General features: G+C 42.5%; 1 protein-coding gene across 7 annotated transcripts in view; it reads right to left on the reverse strand.

Moving 5' to 3' along the window:
* Positions 1-3281: 3281 nt before the first annotated feature.
* The window catches only part of ARHGAP17 (Rho GTPase activating protein 17), a 127644-nt gene continuing 111383 nt past the window's right edge, over positions 3282-19542 (reverse strand). For 2 of the 7 annotated variants that reach the window (XM_069106254.1, XM_069106223.1), the window contains 3 exons: positions 16525-16691; positions 13807-14442; positions 3282-4101 (listed from right to left, as the gene is read on the reverse strand). In XM_069106254.1, the coding sequence (XP_068962355.1) occupies positions 3971-4101; positions 13807-14442; positions 16525-16691 (934 nt within the window). In that variant the 3' untranslated portion in view covers positions 3282-3970. Of the gene's footprint in view, positions 9351-11661; positions 11686-13806; positions 14443-16524; positions 16692-19542 lie in introns of all 7 variants that reach the window. The other 5 variants (XM_069106228.1, XM_069106224.1, XM_069106243.1 and 2 more) reach the window with 5 other exon arrangements.

Raw genomic sequence — 19542 nt, forward strand, 5'->3', positions numbered from 1 at the left:
GCTGGCCAGTTGCTAACACTGACATCCATGTGTAATTTTAGACCAGTTATTGTAAATATCTCAGTATTATTCTGGACTGTTGGGAAGGCAAAAATTCTCAGGTTCAGAAGGCAACTCCGTTGCTTAGACTAAAGGTCACAGTCTAACCCAGCCCTGATCTAAGCGAGGCTACATCATCCTCAGCAAATGATCAATCTATGCTTCAAGGCCAGTAGGGAGGAGGCATAGGCATACTTTACCTTCAGAAGGCACAAAGAGATGGGAGGGATAATGGGACTGTTGGAGGAGTTTTCTTTAGTTTTGTAGATTACTGTCTTACCATATATTAAACATGTACATACATATTCAGGGTTACTGATGTCAGCTCAGTGGAATAAAGGACTAATAAATCAGTGATGTCCAGGAATTAGATGGGATCCCTACATAAAGGTAGTGAGCTATTACTCAAGCTGTTCAGGCCTAGATGGGAAGGGATACATGATCTCTGATGTTTCTTCTAACTCTGAAATTGTTGATTCTATAACAGAATTTGTCATCACAGAATGATCACAGAGACTTGTATCATTACAGGTATGGATGTGCCTAATTATGTCTACTATCACTGACGGCCAACCTAGTGACCACATTTCTACACATACACAAAAAGCTACTGCTACTTTTGTCTGGCCACTGGCCTGTCATGTCTGACCAAAAAGCACATGCTCTCCATTTTGGCCACCACAACATTCTCCAGAGAAATGAGTGGCACAACGTACTAAATAAATGAGGGACTAAGGAACACTTACTTAGAGGGGGGAAAAAAGGAAAAATGAGTATGAACAAGAAGTGAGTTTACATTTTAAAAAACAAAAACTAGCCCTAGTACCTACCAGCTGCTTTCACTTCTTTTTCTCTCCCTTTTCATAAGAAAAACTAATATTTGCCATCATTTGAGAGGGGAAGCATAAAGCATGTAAACTTAACCAAGGCATAAAATAATCTGAGTTTGCTATAGAATAAACTGCAAGAAAATGACGTTAGCATTCTGAAGAATGAGAAAAACTTGCCCCCCTGTATAAACATGGTGATGTTAATAGCTACTTCTGTGCTCTGACCACAGACTCTGTCACCATTAATTCTATGTGCACTTCCAATTTTGCTCTTTCCACAGATTAATCACACTGAGTAATCGAACAACACAGATCCCCAGAGAGCGGTCTGTGAGGAGCAAGTATATCACACATCCAGGCTTCAACTAGAGAACGACCAGAATGTGTGCATATAAAATCGCTGGGTTGGGGGCAGATGGGTGAACACAAGAATGAAAAGGGGAACAGTCCAGCTTATGGGAAATACTTTTGCTCAAAGCGCATGATTATACACATGTGCTCATGAATGTGCAGCTGCTCAGGTAACTTGTATTTGTGGCCATTCCTATTCACACGTGGGCAGCAGCAATTCATGGATCGGTTATCTACATTATAGGTATGCATAATCAAGACGCACTGCATATGCTGAATATATGAGCAACCTTGCTCCTTGGGAAAGTTAATTTCCAGATCTTTCCAAGAGCTAATGTCCAGATTATCTTACTTAGAATAAAATAAGACCAACTGTTATCTTCAACAGAGAACTGGCAAATATTAGGAACTCTGCATGTTTCCATTATGGCTTCTACATTTAAAGACAGTTATCTGTGCATATTATTGTTATTTATGAATGAAAATGTGTTAGAATTTTCATTATGCATAGTTTGTTTGAAATTCTGAAATGGTTTTGAAAAGGAACTTGGCTAACACTTTAATTTACTGGTATCTGTGGTTAAGGTTGTCTAGGTTTCCAAGTGTATTATACATACATATATATAGCAAATGAGAGCTGTTACATGTGTACATATACTCATGTTCATAGATGTGTCCACACAGATATATCAACTAATGATTCAGTTTGATTAATTTACCCTATAGCAGAAAAGTATAATCAGCAAATCTAATCCTGCTGTACCTTAGGAGAAAGGTAATCATTTGTTAGCTGTCTAGCAATGGATGTTAGTTTGCTTAGTTTTCAAGTTTGATATATATGGAGAACAGAAAAAAAACCACCTTTTTTGTAGTAGGAAAAAAGTTTAAGGGAGTGTGAATTGTAGGAAATTAGAATTTGTTGTATTTTCTTAGCAGTAATAAACATACTGCAAACACTAGGGCAGCTAAAAGATGTAGTACATGGAGCCCTGGACTTGGAATCAGGAAGACTCGTGTTCATGAGGTCAAATCTGGTCTCAGACACTTACTAGCTGTGTGACCTTGGGCAGGTCACTTAACTCTGTTTGCTTCACTCCTCAGCTATAAAATGAGCTGGAGGAGGAAGTGGCAAACCGCTCCAGTATCTCTGCCAAGAAAGCCCCAAAACGGGGCACAACTTCAAGACTCAACATCGACAACAAACACTAAGTCAAGTGAGCAGTGATTGATCCTCTCTTCTCCAGGTCTAACAGCTGCAGCTCCCTCCTCAGGCTTAGCCCGAATCCTCACTAAGAGTTTGTATCGAGACTTATCTGTAGGAATGATGCAAAAGAACAGCTACGTCTCCCAGAAGGCACCAAACATTCATTAACAGCAGGCAGAGTAACCTTCGTTTATTCTAAAGTCAATGGGAATATTCATCAACACACTCTCCAGAAATGGGTGTAATTCACAGGAACTTTGTACTTTGGTCAAAGATCTGGCTTTAAATCCTAGCTCTGCCACTTAACTAGCAGTGGGACTGGGCAAGTCAGGTCACTTCCTTGGGTCTCATATAAAATGGAGATAATACTTGCAAATACCTATCTCAGAGGGCTAAAGAGCAAATTATGTATGTGAACTGCAATGTCACAGAAATGAATGACTATTATTTTGCATGGGAGGTATAGAAAAGGGATATGAATTTTACGAACTTATAAATTGTAATAAGGAAAGAAACAGCATGGTTAGGGGGAGAAGAAAGAACTGGACTCAAATCCTGCCTCAGCCAGTTACTAGCTGTTTGATCTGGGGCAAGTCATTTACCATCTGCTTGTCTTGGCTCTCTCATCTGTAAAATGGGGATAATAACAGCACCCACCTCTCAGAGTAGTTATGAGAAGGTACTCACAGGGCTTTACAAACCTTAAAGTGCGATGTAAATGTAAGTTGTTATTATTATCATATTATGTCAAATGTTTTCAGTTCTAAGACTTAGAACCAGAAGAAATCAAAAGATTCTCTAAGATGCCAAATCCCAAGATGTTTAAATGATACTCAACAAAAGCAAACACAACAACATTTTGCCTTGAGATATGAGTTTCATATAAACCAAAGGGTACAGTTATGAGGCTAGAATAATGTTCAGTCCTTATCAAGTAGCAATGAAATGGTTAAAAAAAAAAAAGGAACAGTACATGTCTTTCTACAGTCCAACGGTCCCAGAAGGCACTAGATACATCCACAGTTTAACAAGGTGACAGATCCAGCAGTCACCACAAGGGGGCACAAAATCATTCTGCAGTGAGTCTGAGAGAGTAACATTTCTTAAAAGATAGCTCCTCTACCATAGGGTCTAATGTTCAGGAATAAGAAGAGCCCAAGGGGCAGGAAATAGGAGGCTTGCACAATTAGTGTATTTTATTAAATAGTTAATGCATTGCTTCTTACTCATTTGGAACGGCTGTATTAACAGCAGCAAGTAAAGCTTCCTATGCAAGTTTCCGCTGCGAGATTCTTTCAGCCCTGTTTTTTGGTGTTTTTTTTTTCCCCTCCCATTAAAGAAAATGCAACTTTCAAGACCCAGATCATTTAGCTTTGAGTGAAAGCCCCATTGTCTCTTCTTGCTACGCAGCAGGAAAGACCCTGCATAGCAGGGCCGTTATCTCCACCAAAAGCTTTTCACTGTTTGGTCTAGATGGAAGGGAGTTCATTTTCCCTTGCTCCACTCAAAAGAAGGACAAGGGGTCAAAGTACTCGAGGGGTTTTCTTCACAAAGCCGTGCTCTCTGAATCATTCTCAATGTCCAACAATAGGCGGTTGGCCAGGTCCTTGCTCACTGGCTCCATGTGGATTTCAGGAAAGAGGTTGCGAAGCTGTTCTGGAACATTAGAATTGGAGTCTGGATAGAAACAGGAAAAAACAATGTCATCAATAAATTGTAGAGGACAGGCCCTTAAGGAACAGGGCCATGGGGATGGTTTACTTAAGAGCTGTCCTGTCTAACAGAATGGGTAATCAGGGGTGGAGGAATCAACTAACCTCATGACTAGCCACAGCACTACACCACTCCCCAAACTTCAGTTTCCTACTCCATAGAATGGAACTAAAAATCCCTGTTCTGATGGCCAGACAGGCCTGCTGTGAGGATCAGATGGGCAAACGTAATGGGAAAACACTGGGAAGCCATACGCAAGCTTCAGATGTGGTGCTCTTAGGGTGTCCTCTATGAATACTGGTACTTTTTCTCCTTAGTTCTGCTCAGGCTAGCAGATCGTGGTAGTGAAGGGGAAAAAAATCCTTAGAAACTTGTCCTTCATATATAAATGTTATGATAGGAAAAGGGAGCCTTCTTGCCAAGAGCTGTATTAGAAGCTTTCTAGGGTAACTGTTGCCAGAGAAAAAGGTTGCTTTCACTTGTGAGAAATTGCCCCCCGAAAACAGATATTCTTGCCATACTGAAATTAATGCTGTCCTACCCCAGAACAGGCAGAAGAACCCTGGCTAAGATACCAAATGGAAATTCCCCAAAGGAAACTGAAACTCAGTGATCTTAACAGTTAAAAGGGGCAATCTAGCAGAACGTAAACAAGTCCCTTAATGTGGCAGGACAATAGTATACAACTGCTATAGCCATCAAAAGTACACAAAAGCACTAACTAGTGCCAAGAATAAGTCTTAATAAAAATAATTTCTCCCTAAATACACTAAAAATCCCTAACAAATATTTCAAAAACCTCCACCAGGTTTTTTTCTGCTACTTGTGGACTGAGTTATAAAGGAGATAATGGTATTTGTGCCACTTCCATCTCACAGGTCTAGTCACTAAGGAAAGTCACTTGGGAACATGGCAGGGTAAGAAAAACACCCAACCTGGAAGACAGTAACAGCCTCAAACTCCGTCACTTGCCAGCCATGGGACAAGGGGCACCTCCTCAGTCTCAACTTTCTCATCAGTGAAATGGAAGTAACTTTTTCAGCTTGCCATAAAGAGAGGCTGTATATAATATGTAAAGTGTCTTGAAAGTTTTCAATTGCTATGGAAATATTAGCTAAATATAACAATGAATGATTAGGATACAAGAAAAAAGACAGCAACACAGTATACTTGGGCAGATGGGGATAACGGTGGAGAGGACAAGGCAGCCATGCTTTACGTCCCAGCATGAACACCGGAAGGTCCATGCTGGGTTAGACCCTGGCTGTGCCGCTCAGGATTCTAGCACGAGCTGAGCTGCAGAATACAGCTCTTCACATTACCTTCAAAGTGTAGGAAATGCTAACAACATTCCAGCTTCTCTTATTAAACCACAGAATTTAGTTCTCTCAAGATTCAACTGCAACTTTTGCTTTTTTATCTTCTCCCTGTTTTTACCTCCTTAGGACGACACGATGCATGTGTCTACTGCTCTATGTGTGAATCAACAGGTCTACTTCTTATTTGTCCTACATGCATCTTTCTTAAGCTAAAAGCGGATATGAGCCTGCCTCAAGCTATGACTGTTTAATTAAGACAAGCAGATATTGTTCCATATGCTGATCTATGCAGGGCTTCCTACAAGAGCCCTCCCTTCAGTGCTGCACTGGGTTGAGAAGTCTTGGAGGAGGTGTCTGCAAAGAGATACACTCAAATAAGAAAATCAAGGTTTTTCAATCCTGCTCTGCTATTTACTGGCTCTATGACTTCTGGCAAGTCATTTCACTTTCTTAAACCTCAGTTTCCCCATCTGTAAAATGTGGATATGAAAATTTATGCCAAAATAAAGTCACTTTTTAAGTGCTAAAAAAACCCAACAAAAAACAGTAAGTGTGGGAGGAAAAGGGGGAGAGCAGGCGAGGAGGCAGCCTCTGAGCAGACCGTGGGATGATTCACAGTTAGCTCTGCATGCTATGGCACAGTGGGCAGAAACACGTGACTCAGGTGAGCAACTTCTCTGCGCACATTTTGTTTATATGCTGAACCTTCTCATACTCCAGAGCAGATTTTTGCTCTCAGAAGGTTTGTAGAAAGTATGGCCACAATCCAATGGAACAAGGTGAGGTGGCTGCAGTCAATCCCCCAGTCTCAGTACAAAGCTGGGAAAACGTCTCAAACAAGGTGAATGATCATCAGTGACCATGGGGAGCCTTCTGCTTCAAGGCTTCCTGAGTGATTTTGGTCACCATGATCCTGTGCAAAAAAAGCTTCAGGATAACAGGTCTCTCCATCTTCACCACAAACAGAGCCTGAGGTTAACCCAGTGACTCCAAAGCCCAGGCTGTCTGCTGCTCAGGAGGCCAGCCTCCTGTCTGACCTGAGAAGAACCTGTCAAGTCACTAGTGTGCAGGCACTACTGGGGCCACTAACGTAGGCCAAGGCTTTCTTTCCACCCAGATACCCCATGGCCAATCAGTCTCTCTTGGCTTTAGCTCCCCCTTCTCCCCATCACTGATGCTCTCCCTAGTTTTTTCTCTTCTCCCTTTCCTCCAATAGATTCCTGAACTAGCTACTAAGAACACTGATTTTCCATGGTTTGCAAACTAACCCCTCTTATGACACCTTCTTTAAACACTAAGCCTTCAGATCTTGATAAGTCCTAGACTTTTGTTGACTTCTGGGTTTTGGACTTCTAGACAATTAACAATTTAAAATTAATTTGTTAACTAACAGAAACTTAGCAGTTTGGGGTACCTTGGGCAAGTCCCTTTTTCTCTGCGTCTCAGTTTCCACATCTGTAAGAGGAGGGAGTTGAAGGGGATTGGGCTAGATGGAATGGTCATGTGATCTCTAACGTACTGTCCAATTATACTTTGATGAGCCTATGATATGTATTATTAATTCAAGGGCAAAACTGAGGCTGTTGCCCCCTGTATTTCCAGCAAGAATACATATAAAAGTAGGCACTTTACCACAGGTACAACAAAACTGTATCTGTCTTGCCCTTCTCCATATGTTGGAACTTGCCAGTGTTTTCTCCTGGCCAAAGGGTTCTTTAGAAGTGTGATGAGTCCTCAAAGGTGTCAAAACAAAGTCAGTTGGTTAGAGTTTAAAAGCGGCTGACTGTTGTCAGCATTTCCTTGGGGTTTACAGGTACAGCCTGTGTTTAGGTATAAAGCACTTAATCGACACTGTGTTCCATAATTCATTTTACCAGATACATTCCTACAGGTTGATTCAATCAGACATTAAGTTGTAAACAAACTTACTCTCACCATTTTTCCTCACTGGACAAATAGTGTGACGTATCTGGAGTCTCGGATGATCACTAGCTGCTGTGTGACTGTGGGCAGGTTACTTAGCCTCTCTGAAACTCATTTTCTTCTTTTGTAGAAAGGGGACAGCCCTGAAATACCTACTATGCAGGAGTGTTCTAAGACTCACAGGGAATAATGTCCAAACTGCTACAATAGCCTGAAAGCTCCAGAGAAAGGTCAGTGATTATTTTTGCCAGTAACATGTGGGCAGACAGGGGTACTCTGCCTTCTAAATGCCCCCTCTGACTGGTCTTAGGTGGATGGGCAGATCTCCATCTCAACCAGAACTATCTTTCCAAAGGCCACCTTTATTTGTGTTCATAGGGAAAGTGAGGATGATGCCTCTGCAAACCTGGACATGGAGGAGGATAGGCATCAGGGCCTGCCTGAATGAGAGGGGCTTTACCTTAAGAAATTGTCCTCCCCTTCTTCAGTGAACTGTGGGGAGACGGGCAAGAGCTGCTGTTGTAGAGAGAGAAATGCATGTCGCCCTCTCCCCCTCCCTCGGAAAACTCTCCTTTGGACACAGGATGGGCCCAGCAACAATCTAGCCCTCTACCTCCTCCCCACCAAAAAGAAAGATTGGCATCTTCAGCACATATACTGTAATAATGAAGCGCATTGAAGACAGACCACAGGAGCTCCCTTCTGCTGATGGCCACATAGAAAGGATCCAACAGCTGGCTGGATGCTCAAGACCAGGGGAGGCACCAGACCCCAGAAAGGCCACTCTCTCCCATCAGAGGGCACCGGACAGCTACTCCCAACTCCAATGGAGAAGAATGGCCTTGAATCTAGGGCTAATACTTCACATAGATCCTGTTCAGCAGCCACTTTTAGAGACACAGAGTTAACATGACAGTGACTGAAATGAGACGCTGTTGACTGCAAACTACTTACCTCTAAAAACATTCCTTTTAACTAAGGCCGAAGGTAATGGCCTTTTCCCATAAACTTGCAGTTTTCTGTGTCTCCAAAGGATACGAGTGCAGGGCTTGGGAGTCAGGAAGCCCTTAGTTCAAAATCCTACCTGAGACACTGGCAGAATCTGCATCCTGCTGTGTGACCCCATCACTTAACCACCGTGAGCCTCAGGAATAATAATAGCACCTGTCTCATAGGGTTGTGAGGGTCAAATGAGTTAACATATGTGATGTGTTGTGCAATTCTCACAGTGCTATCCAAATACCAGCTAACATTAAGTATTATCCCACTGGCTATTTACAGGAAGCTGGGCTTTAGACTTCTGGGGGGATGAGTAGGATTCAACAAAATGGACAGTTCTCTTTTACTAGCCAATGTGGAAGTCCTGGTTTCTTCATCTGCAAAATGGGCACATATTTAAAGGAGTATGGTGATGCTCCAATGAGATAATAAATGTAAAGTACCCCTTAAATGTGAATCATTATCAGGTCAGTCACACAGGGTGTGAGTATTTTTACTCCCTCCAGGTCAGCTTAATTGTGTTAACACAGGTTTACATTCCAAAAAATCTTTATGATCGTTAGTGGGTAGATGAAGACATCAAATCGTGTGGCACAAGCTACACAATCTGACCAGATGTGGCTGTTGAATGTAGCTATCAGGATAGATTACCATTAAATGGCAACTAATACAAGGCAGACTGGAGGCTAAAGAAGCAATGAGGCCAACCTCAGGGACACCTGCTAACAGATCCGTGAACATATTTAGTAACCATATTAATTCAGGGCAAGCATGAAATAAAGCCACTGTTTCTTAGGTCATGCACTATTAGTGGGGATGCAGGCAAGCAGGGTTAGGATAACCAGTTAGTAACAGGCACTTGTGCACAAGTATGATCGTGAATTAGCAAAAAATATTCTGGCCAATCATATGCCTTTTCCTTACCATTAAACTTCCAATTTCAGTTCCTACTGAATAATGCAGGTCATACATCTAAATTATTTAATAAAATTTTTCAATTAGAAAAATTTTTCTATAGCCTACTACTTTAACATTACTATGCCCTACATTGCCATCTTACTCAAGAGGGCAAAAAACCTCAAGTAAGGAATCTTTTTTTCAGGGTTGTTTTGCTTTAGGGACAATTAAAAGATGGTTCCCATTTATATACAGAAAATTTATATTCTTGGACACTAGACTGTATTTGCTGCAAGGTCACTGGTGCTATCTGCTCAACAGCTATCACTCTACCCTCTGGGGCCCACCTCTTTGTTCTCAAAGTCTCAATTCAACTCTTTTAAATTCAGTACCGCTCTTTTCAAGAACGCGTTTCTTGCAAGCTTCATAAGTGACTATATTATTCAGAAACACTGGCCCTTTCAAGGAGTGCATTAAATGACTAAAAGGGCCTAATTTTAAAAATACCCAGAAGCAGCATGATCTGGCGGGAAGATCACTGGACTTGGAATCCAAAGGTCTGGGTCTGAGTCTATGTCACCTAGTACCACCCACGTAGTACTAACCTTTTTGAGGAGCATTTTTTTTTTTTTTGTCTTTTGGAGGGCAATTGGGGTTAAGTAACTTGCTCAAGGTTACACGGCTAGTATTTTTGTGTGAGTGTTAAGTGTCTGAGGCCGGAACTGAACTCAGGTCCTCCTGACTCCGGGGCCGGCGCTTTACTCACTGCGCCACCTAGCTGCCCCGAGGAGCATTTTATCAACTGTAAAATGGGGGACTTTAATTGGGTGACCCATAGCTGAATTCTTAACCTGGGGTCCATGAATATGTTGTTGGTTTTTTAAAATATCTTGACAAATGTATTTCAATATAATTGGTTTACTTTGTAATCTTATGCATTTTGTTTTATGCTTTTAAAAAGGAGTCCACAGGCTTCACCAAACTGTCAAGGTTAGGAATCTGATTTACAGGGTTCTTTCCAGCCCTAAATCTTAATATCCTATGAATGGTTATGACAAGACTGATACATATATTATTGGCATTTCATGTATAATCACAGGCAGATGGCCTCTGATAGGGTCTTTAAAGAATTCCTAAGATGATGTTAATTCTGTGATATAAAGCCATTGAGGTTATGTGGAATTCCTGGACTTTCAGGCTTGCTTCAAAGAATTACTATCTGACAAACTTCCCTAGATCATCTGACATTATATTCAGTAAATTAAGCATAATTTTAACGAATCATCTAAAGTAATACCCAACATAAACATACCTCACATAACAATGGAATTAAACACAGTCTGATTCAGGCTCTTTCATTGTATTTTCATTCACAAAGAAGTTCATCATTTTGGCACTTGCAGCTCAAGCAACAAGATTCCAGGGGGCCCTGTTCACACTGCACTAAGTTGGTGGTGTTTCAGCACTGACTACAACCTTCCTTCTCCTGCACAAAGTACCAGGGACAACTGGGGCTGGGCAGTTAAGGGCTGGATGGGAGATAATGCTCTTCCCTGTTGTACTCTAGGTATTAAAAAAAAAAGACCAATGGGATTTGTAGAAGAAACCAATGTAAGGCTTGGGTCATTCTTCCTTTGGCTGAGGAGAGGTTGCACAAAAGTCACACAACCTGAGGCCTGTTTTTGCACAAGGCTGGTTAAAGCCATTCCCTGACATAATGGAAACCCTTCCCCCAAAAGCTAGTGTGGACAGATCCTCTGGGGATATTTCAGCTGAGCCAGATGACACTCTTCACAAAGGTCACAGGGTTTAAAAGAAAGCAAATGCTGACATGCATTTAGAATGCAAGGGGTTTATTAGAAATCTTTTGGGGAGCATTTATTTTGGTCCTCAGCAATCCAAGCTGCACATGGGTAGGTTCCATGCAGTTAACACAAGTTAAGGGTAAAAATTATTAAGGTAAAAAAGCTCAAGATGCAAAGAACACAGTTTCCTGTGCTAACTGGACCCAAATTCTTTTTTGCTGGGAGCCAAAAATATAAATCACAACTAGGCACAGCAAGGGCTGGCTGGGACTTGTTAACAGAAAAGGAGAGAGACCATTTTCATATTTCTTCACGGTGAAATGAGTTTTCAATCAACTGGGTTCTGTTGTTCATGCTACTTAGGTACCTATACTGTTATCAACCATCCTGCTGCAAAATGCAGAAACAATGCCTATGGGTCTTGGGGTGGATGGCACCACGAGAAGAACCACAATATGGCACCAAGTGGTGGAACAGTGAGCATGGAGTCAAAAGCACATATGCAAAATACATATACAGGCAACAGAGCTAAGGAGGAGCGTCAGGGGCTACAATGCAGGCTGTTTCTGGCTGTTACAAACCTCAGTCCTGGCCATCTTCCCAACCTGCGAAGGCATTAGGAAGTACATCTATTAGACATCTCCAAACAAACTGACTTTCTTTCTAGAAAGGTACAGTGTCATCAAAGAGTAATCAATCATTTAACAACAAAACCAGTACATTATAAGGAAAAGCATACATCTCCTGAATAGCTGGTGAAAGATGCAAATGCTGATGAGGGAATCAGTGAATGACGCCATGGATTTTGTTTTGTCATTGTACCTATGTAACTTAGCTCACCAAACTTGGTAACCAAATGTGGGCTTAGCCTTTTAGATTGTAGACTTTTTCACCTATAAACTGAGAGAGATGGCCTAGATGACCTTGACGGTACTTTCCAGCTTGATGCATTTCAAAATGTTTGCTGGAAGTGGGGTCCACAGGCTTCACCAGACCTGAGGGCTTTGTATAAGACAGTAATATGAATATAGGCTGGTTTTCAGCTGGAAAGTCAAAAGCACAGCTTCAAACAAAAATGGTAGGTGTATACTACTTCCACAAATGTCCAGTGCTGAGAATGGGGCAGGTAATTAATGACTGAGGCTTACTAACTACCTATGTATGTATGTGTGTGTGTGTGTGTATATATATATATATAAATATGTACACTCACACACATGTGTACATACACATATACACACATATAATATGTATGTATATGCACGCACACACATACACCCCCCCCAAAATAAAGGTGCCCAAAAATGAAATACTGTCACCAGTCTGAATTTTTTTTGGGGGGAGGGGATGGAAATGAGGAAAGGGTAAGAACCCAGTGGCCCTAGATGTGTGATTTCATTGGGAACTCCTCTCACTGATGCACATCAGAAACTCATCAATCGGGAGTCTTCCTTTTTTTTTTCCTGCAGGGCAATTGGGGCTAAGTGACTTGCCCAAGGTCACATGGCTAGTTTTTGTGTTAGGTGTCTGAGGCCGGATTTGAACTCAGGTCCTCCTGACTCCAGGGCCAGTGCTCTATTCACTGAGCCACCTAGCTGCCCTCGGGATTGTCTTCCTTAAGATCACAGTGCACCCAGAGGAAGGATTTGAACCCAGCCCTGCATAACTCAAGGCTGGTTTTCTATCCATCACACCATGGCGCTTAAGTCAACTAAGGCTGTTATCAGTAACAAAATCAATTAAAACCTTAGCGAGCATCTGCTCAGAGGCTGCATAGAACAGACAAAAAGGCCATGTCCTGGGAGGTGGAGAGAAGGGTTCTGGTTTCAGCTCTTCCACTAATCCACTGTGTGACCACATAGCAGGTCATTTAACTTTTCTGGGCCTCAGTTTTCCACCTGTTAAATAAGAAGGTCCTTCTAGTCCTAACAGTGGAGGGCTCTCTGTACCAATCTCTATCCTGCTCTAAAATGTTATGAGTACCATGAGTCACCGTGCCAACTTTCCATTCCAATATATTAGATAAAATTGAAATTGCAGAGGACTTAGTAGAGGAAGGGTAGTTTTTCTGGTGCTGGTAGAAAAAAGAAGAACAATCACCAATGTGGCCCTGCTTCTGCATGCTCTACGCACTGTAAAACTGGTCCAGTTCTTTTGGAAAGCAATTTGGAACCATGCCCCAAACTGAACAGAAAATAAAAAGATATCATCCTAGGTTGCCTGTAGCATATTGCTTTGATATCTCATAGCTCACACTTTGAAAAAAATCTGTGCTGTCCTACAGAGGGTACATGTAAATCTGCGATAATCACCAACCACCCTACAATAGGTTTCCACTGTTTCAGGGAGAAAAATCTCTTTCCAACTTCACTCCTGAAGCACAAGTACCAGCATTTTGAAACAGAACCAGGCTATAGAAGGAAGGTGTTTTTTTTTAAATTTATTTTTGTAAAGGTCTTCCAAAAAGGAATACCTAGAAGTATTACTGTTTCAATGAAATTATTTCCTTCTTACAGGGAAATGAAGTATTTCAGTCAGAATAACTATGCCACACATGCTACCATCATCTCCCCATAAAAGCAGTGACCTAATTTACATTTATATGTAGGGCAGGTCTGAAAGACCTACTTGGCCTCTCAACAAATCCAGAACTAACCTCTTGGGCACCATCTACAAACCAATGTGAAGAGGAAAGAGAGAAACCCTGATGGAGGTTTGCTACTTACCAGTGACTATTCTGGAAGCCGTCTGGGTTGGGTTAACAAGGCCACTATCCCCTGCTGAATGCACTCCAGGAGGGTGGGGAGGAGGGGGGATACTAGGGCGGTTCCTTGGCTTTGGTACTGGTCTTGGTCTTGGTAAGGTACCAGTGTGAGGAGGTGAATGCTGGGCTTGAGTAATCTCTGGGTTACTTGCTGCTTGGGCTTGAGATGTCTGAAGAGCAGGACCCTGTTTTCCCAAAGGCGGCGTCCCAGGAGGGGTTGGAGTTGGGGGAGGGCTGTGAGCTGGCTGTTCCAGTCCATGCTCACTGACTGGGGCCACCAGATGGGGTGGCACCTGACTATTTAGCTTGGTCTGAGGTGGAGGAGTAGCCTGAGTTGGGGGCTGTGGAGGTGGGTGGTTTGGAGCCTGTATTGGAGAGAGGCTGCTTGAATACCTCCTGGGTGCAGAGAGTTGGGGAGCAATGGAGGTCTGGCCTGGTGCTTGGTTTGTATGGTGATTTGGAGGAGAAGGACTTCGAGTGGTTGGCTTTGGTGAGATGGAAGGAGGCTGCTGGGATGCTCCTGAAGAACCCTGGTTCCCAGGCTGCCCAGGAGGTGGGTTTCCTGGTTTGGGAGGGGCTGGAGCAGGTTTCTTAACAGCTGCATATGGAGAAAAAAAACAATCCACCAAAGCATCCCATTAATTAGAAAAGTTGTGAAATTTGTGCAACTATTCTGGAGAGCAAGGTGAAACTGTCCCCAAAGTCAGTAAAGTGGGAATACCCTCTGACCCAGTGATAGCACTATTAGACCAATAATACTCTTAAGTATCAAAGAGAGAAGAAAAGGACCCATATATACAGATATATTTATAGCTGCTTTTTTCACGGTGACATAGAACTAGACACTAAGAACAAACCTGTCAACTGGGGAATGTCCAAATAAATCACATCAACATAAAGAAATACTTTGGTGCCATTAGAAATGAGGAAGGGGATGGCTTTTTTAAAAACCTGGGGAAATTTTTATGGAATGATGCAGAATAAAGGGAACAAAACCAGGAGAATACATTATACTATTAACCACACCATAAAAACGAGCAAACGTAGGACTGCGATCAAAGCAGCCATTAACCATGACAGCGATGAGGGAGAATGTCACCCCCCTGCTTCCCCCGCCACTGCACCCCAGAGAGAAGCAACGAACCTATCTACAGAGTGAGACACGCTCTGTTATCTTGTTGACTATGCATGTCTGTTATAAGGGTTTTTTTCCCTTTATTTTTCAATGAGGGGAGGAGATGGAAGGAAAAGAAAATAGGTTTTTGTTAACTGAAAAAAAAATTAAAGAAATAAAAACAGTTACCATTAGCTAATCGAGTACTTTATTGCACAGGCACTGAAAGAAGCCTTTATATGAAATGCTCTTTCAACAACAAAAGTCCAACCCATTAGTACTGGCAGTCCTGTACTTACAGACCCCTCCACCCTGCTTTCCCAAAGCCACTTCATCACAGATGCAACAACAAAATCAAAATGAGTTCTTACAGGTTAAAGAGAAGTAAAAGTGGAAAGGACCTTGAACTTTTCAGTCAGAAGGCTGATTCAGAACCACTTACAGTATGATATTCTAAACTGCCCCAAGACTTTCCTCAAGTCAAATCTCCGGTGCCCTCCTCTCAGTCCTCATCCTCCCTGACTTCTCTAATTACACTCCCTATTTCTTGGAATTGTCTCTCCCATGGCTTTTGTAATGACGTTCTCCTAGTTCTCTTCTGAAACAAGCATAAGCCTTAGGGAGACTCCTCTAAACTATGCTTCAAGCTTCTTTCAAAGCCCTGTCTGCGGGGGGAGGTGGCCTTGGGCTTACACCAGTGGTATACAAACTCTGGGAGGGCCCATCGAGCTGGAGAGGTTGGGATGGAGCAGGGCCTGGCTGTGGACTCAATGTTTTCTGAGCACTAACCTAGGCACGTGTGGACATTACTGGGTAACATCACCAGCCAGGTGAACTGCAGCAACACACCACGGCAAGCACGCTGTCCACTAAGCTGTGACTAGGTCAGAATCTGAGTCCACTAACAAAAATGGAACATCAGAAGAAGGCTTCAGAAGCTGACGTACTTGAAGTTCTATTTTCCAACAAAGGAAAATGACCTGGGATCAATCAAAAATCAGTTGTAAACTCTAAAGACCACTGCCCAAGGTGCTGCTGGGGCAAAACTGCCAACAAAATGCTGGGGAATCACCAAGATGGTGCTGAAAGACAAACAGAAAGTGATATCCCAGCCTTTTCAAGGTCTGGAGTCAAAGGGAACCCTAGTGGGTGAGGTAATACTAGGTGACACCCAGTGGATATTAGAGACAGAACCGTAGTGCAGGTTCAGAGTTCAGATTAGAGAGGCAGACTTGTGAATTACTGGGACAAAGATGGTATATACTTGCAGCCATGGACCACAGTGGAATATAATCCTGAAGCAACCTACCTGAGCTCTCTAATGAAGTGTAGGGCCAGATGGAGCCTTCAAGAATATCTACAGCACCCTCCCACCCCACCTTCTTTTTAGGTCTTCATTCCCCAACTTTCCTTCTGGTGAATGATCCTTCCAGTTGCCATTTGACAAGCTACTAGTGATGGGTTTTTGTCAAAGCACTATGCCTTGAACCTTTGCTTCACACACCCTGTTTCATTCCTTATCCTCATCCTCCCCCATCAAAAGCCCAAACTAAAAAGCACTATTACCTCGGCGCAGGGTATGAGGGCTAGGGCCGGCTGAATTCTGAGCTGGACCAACGGAGAGCTGATTAGAGCTACTGGCTGGCTGGGCCTGGCTGGGCCCTGTGGTTATGTGACTCCCATTTCTCACAGGTGCTGCAGTTGTAGTCACTGACTCCTTGGGTTTAGGGGGACTGGGGAGGTGAAAGTGACATTAGGAGAAAAGCAAACAATCAGACATTAAGCAGAGATAGAATGAAAAACACACCATTTTTAATGGTTTATTCTAAGCACAGAGCTTTTGTCAAAATAGACTAAAAGGAAATAGACTAAGGAAATTTTAAACAATGCATATAAAATGTTAACATCTAAAAATTCCAATGTGCGTGCATTAAAGTGGGGTGTTTTGCCATATCATGTTTTTGCACAAAAGACTCAACTGTTTCTCTTGGACTTACTGCAGCTACTAGAAACCCAACAAGTCCAATCCCACTTCTATGATAATCTCAATTTAACAAAGGAGCACTTCTCAGTAACAGCTGAGGAACCACTTATTTTAAGCCCTATTTAATATATCCAATTCAAGTACAATTAAAGAATTTAGGCAAAACCATAGCATCCACACTAATGTGATCTGCCTTAGTACAGTGTATGAAACCAGACTAGTTATAAGGTCAGGATACATTTTTACAGGAAGGATGATAACAAATGTGAATGACATTCACAAAGCCATATAGGAATACCTACAGAAATAGTCATACCACAGAAGAACAATTAGCAAACCAATGACTTCTGTCAAAATTAATTGCTGTCTTGGAATATAAAAACTTGGATGACCATGAGAATAAGTGAAAATGTTTCTGCATTTATTTAATTCTTCTTCAGTTAAAAAAAAACTAACAAAAATTTGCTGAGCACCTCTTTATGTGCTAAGTCCTGTGCTTACACCACTAGTTATGCAAGGCATACATAATTAACAAATAATCAAGGTGCCTGAAGTACTAACATAAAATGGAAATTTGCATCTCCCTCCAAAAACTAATTTGAACTTCAAGAAATTTTACAAGATGAATCCACAGATTCACAAGGCATCAGAATTCAGTATTTGGAGAATGGAAAGGAGTCTGACCTCACTAGCCTACACACTGCTGGGTACCTTAAAGGAACAGCTGAGACTGACATTTGGCCTACTCTCCTCCCTTGTCAGCCTCCTCTCGGAGGGATACAGAGATGAGGGAATGATTCTGTCCAACCTGAAACTGGAGGACATCTTTTTTCATACAAGAACTGCACAAGTTTATGAACAGAAAGAACACTGGACTAGGAGGGAGAAGGCCTGGATTTAAGGCACAACTTCACCACGTATTAGCAGCATCATTACTTCTTTGGGCCTCAAGGGGCCCATGTGAAAGTTGGAAGAAGCAACTTCTGTACTATGTTCCTTATGACGTGGTTGTGAGGAACATATAAAGTAGGAGAGGCAAAATCCCTTTTTTGTAACCATGAAGTGCTAGTCAGTTATTGTTGTTAATAATATTAATATACATATTATTGATGGTTTACATGGAAAAATAAATACCAAGATGTCCACTATATTAACAGCAACAGTATTAATATCAATAAGAATGGTAAATAAGGTAGATTTTCTATCGGTATTAACAGTGTATTATAATAATACCATGCTAAGTATACGGGGATACAAAGAGAAAAGCCAAACAGTCCCTGCCCCCAAGGAACTTACATTCTAATGGGGGAGATGACACCTACATATATAAGTAATATGAGATCTGTGTGAGGCAGACAGAAAGTAGTCTTAGAGGAAACCAGGAAAGGTTTCTTGTGCAAAAGGCAGTACTTGAGCTGAATCTTGAAGGAAATGAGGAAGCAAGGGTGAAGGTGGGGTGCCCTCTTGGCCTGGGAGAGAGGCAGTGTATGAGGGGCAGCCAACACTGAGCACGGCTGTGCTGCAGCATGCACGGGGGGCCGAGGTTTGGGCGGGGAGGAAGAAAATGTGGGAAGACTGGAAGACTGGGCTTGGACAGGTTCTAAAGATGTCAAGAGCTTGGAATGTCAAACAGGGGAGTTCATATTTGGAAATGGAGTCAGTAGGGTGTGATAAAGAGTGTGTGTGTGATGGAGAAACAGAGACAAACAATCAGTCAGATCTAAATTTTTAACAACTTTGTGGAGGACAGATTTGGATGGGAGATCTGAGGTAGGGAGACCAATCAGGAGGCTACTGAAATAGTCTGGGAAAGAGGTGCTCAGGGCCTACATCAGGACGTGGCAGCCATGTGAGCGGAGAGAGCCAAGAGATGTGACGAGAGAAAGTCTGGTGACTGACCTGATACCTGGGGCAAGAGAGAGTCAAGGATGACACTGAGGGATATGTCTGGGCAGCAGAAGGATGACGGTGCTCTTGCCGGAGGGAGGAAGGATTTGGGGGTGAAGATGACAAACCCTGTTACGGATATGTTGGGTTTCAGATTGCCTCTGATATTTCCCATCTGAAATGTCCAACAGGCCATTGGTAATTCAGGAAGGAAGCTCAGCAGAAGAAACGAGAGTGGGCTAGACAAATCTGGGAAGTCAGTGACAGATGTGACAGTCTCACCCCAAGTGAGAAAGCCCAGAGAGGGAAGAGAGCACAGGACAGAACCTAGGGCTATGGCCACACCTACTGGGCATGACAAGGGTAATGAAGATCCAGTGAAGGAGGCCGAGAACAAGGGGTCAAACAGGCTGCAGAAGGAGCAAGAGAGGGTGTGAAGGTGGCCAACTGTGCCAAAGGCTTCCTACAGTGGGGAGGGAAGTCTGAGGACTGAGAAAATGCCATCACAGAAACACAGCATTCTGGTATTTTAATCATTTTCACTGTAAACCAGCAGTAAGATGCATATTTAGATAGTAATTCCTTATTATCAGTATCAGATATACTGAGGAAAAAACCCAGTGGGTTTGGAGTCAGAGAACCGGACCTTGAATCCTAGCTGTCAGAGTGTGTGTGTGTGTGTGTGTGTGTGTGTGTGTGTGTGTGTGTGTGTG

The sequence above is a fragment of the Petaurus breviceps genome, unplaced genomic scaffold (genome assembly GCF_028583685.1).
Source record: "Petaurus breviceps papuanus isolate PSGF00001 unplaced genomic scaffold, PetGlider_PUasm1.0 138, whole genome shotgun sequence".
NCBI lineage: Eukaryota > Metazoa > Chordata > Mammalia > Diprotodontia > Petauridae > Petaurus > Petaurus breviceps.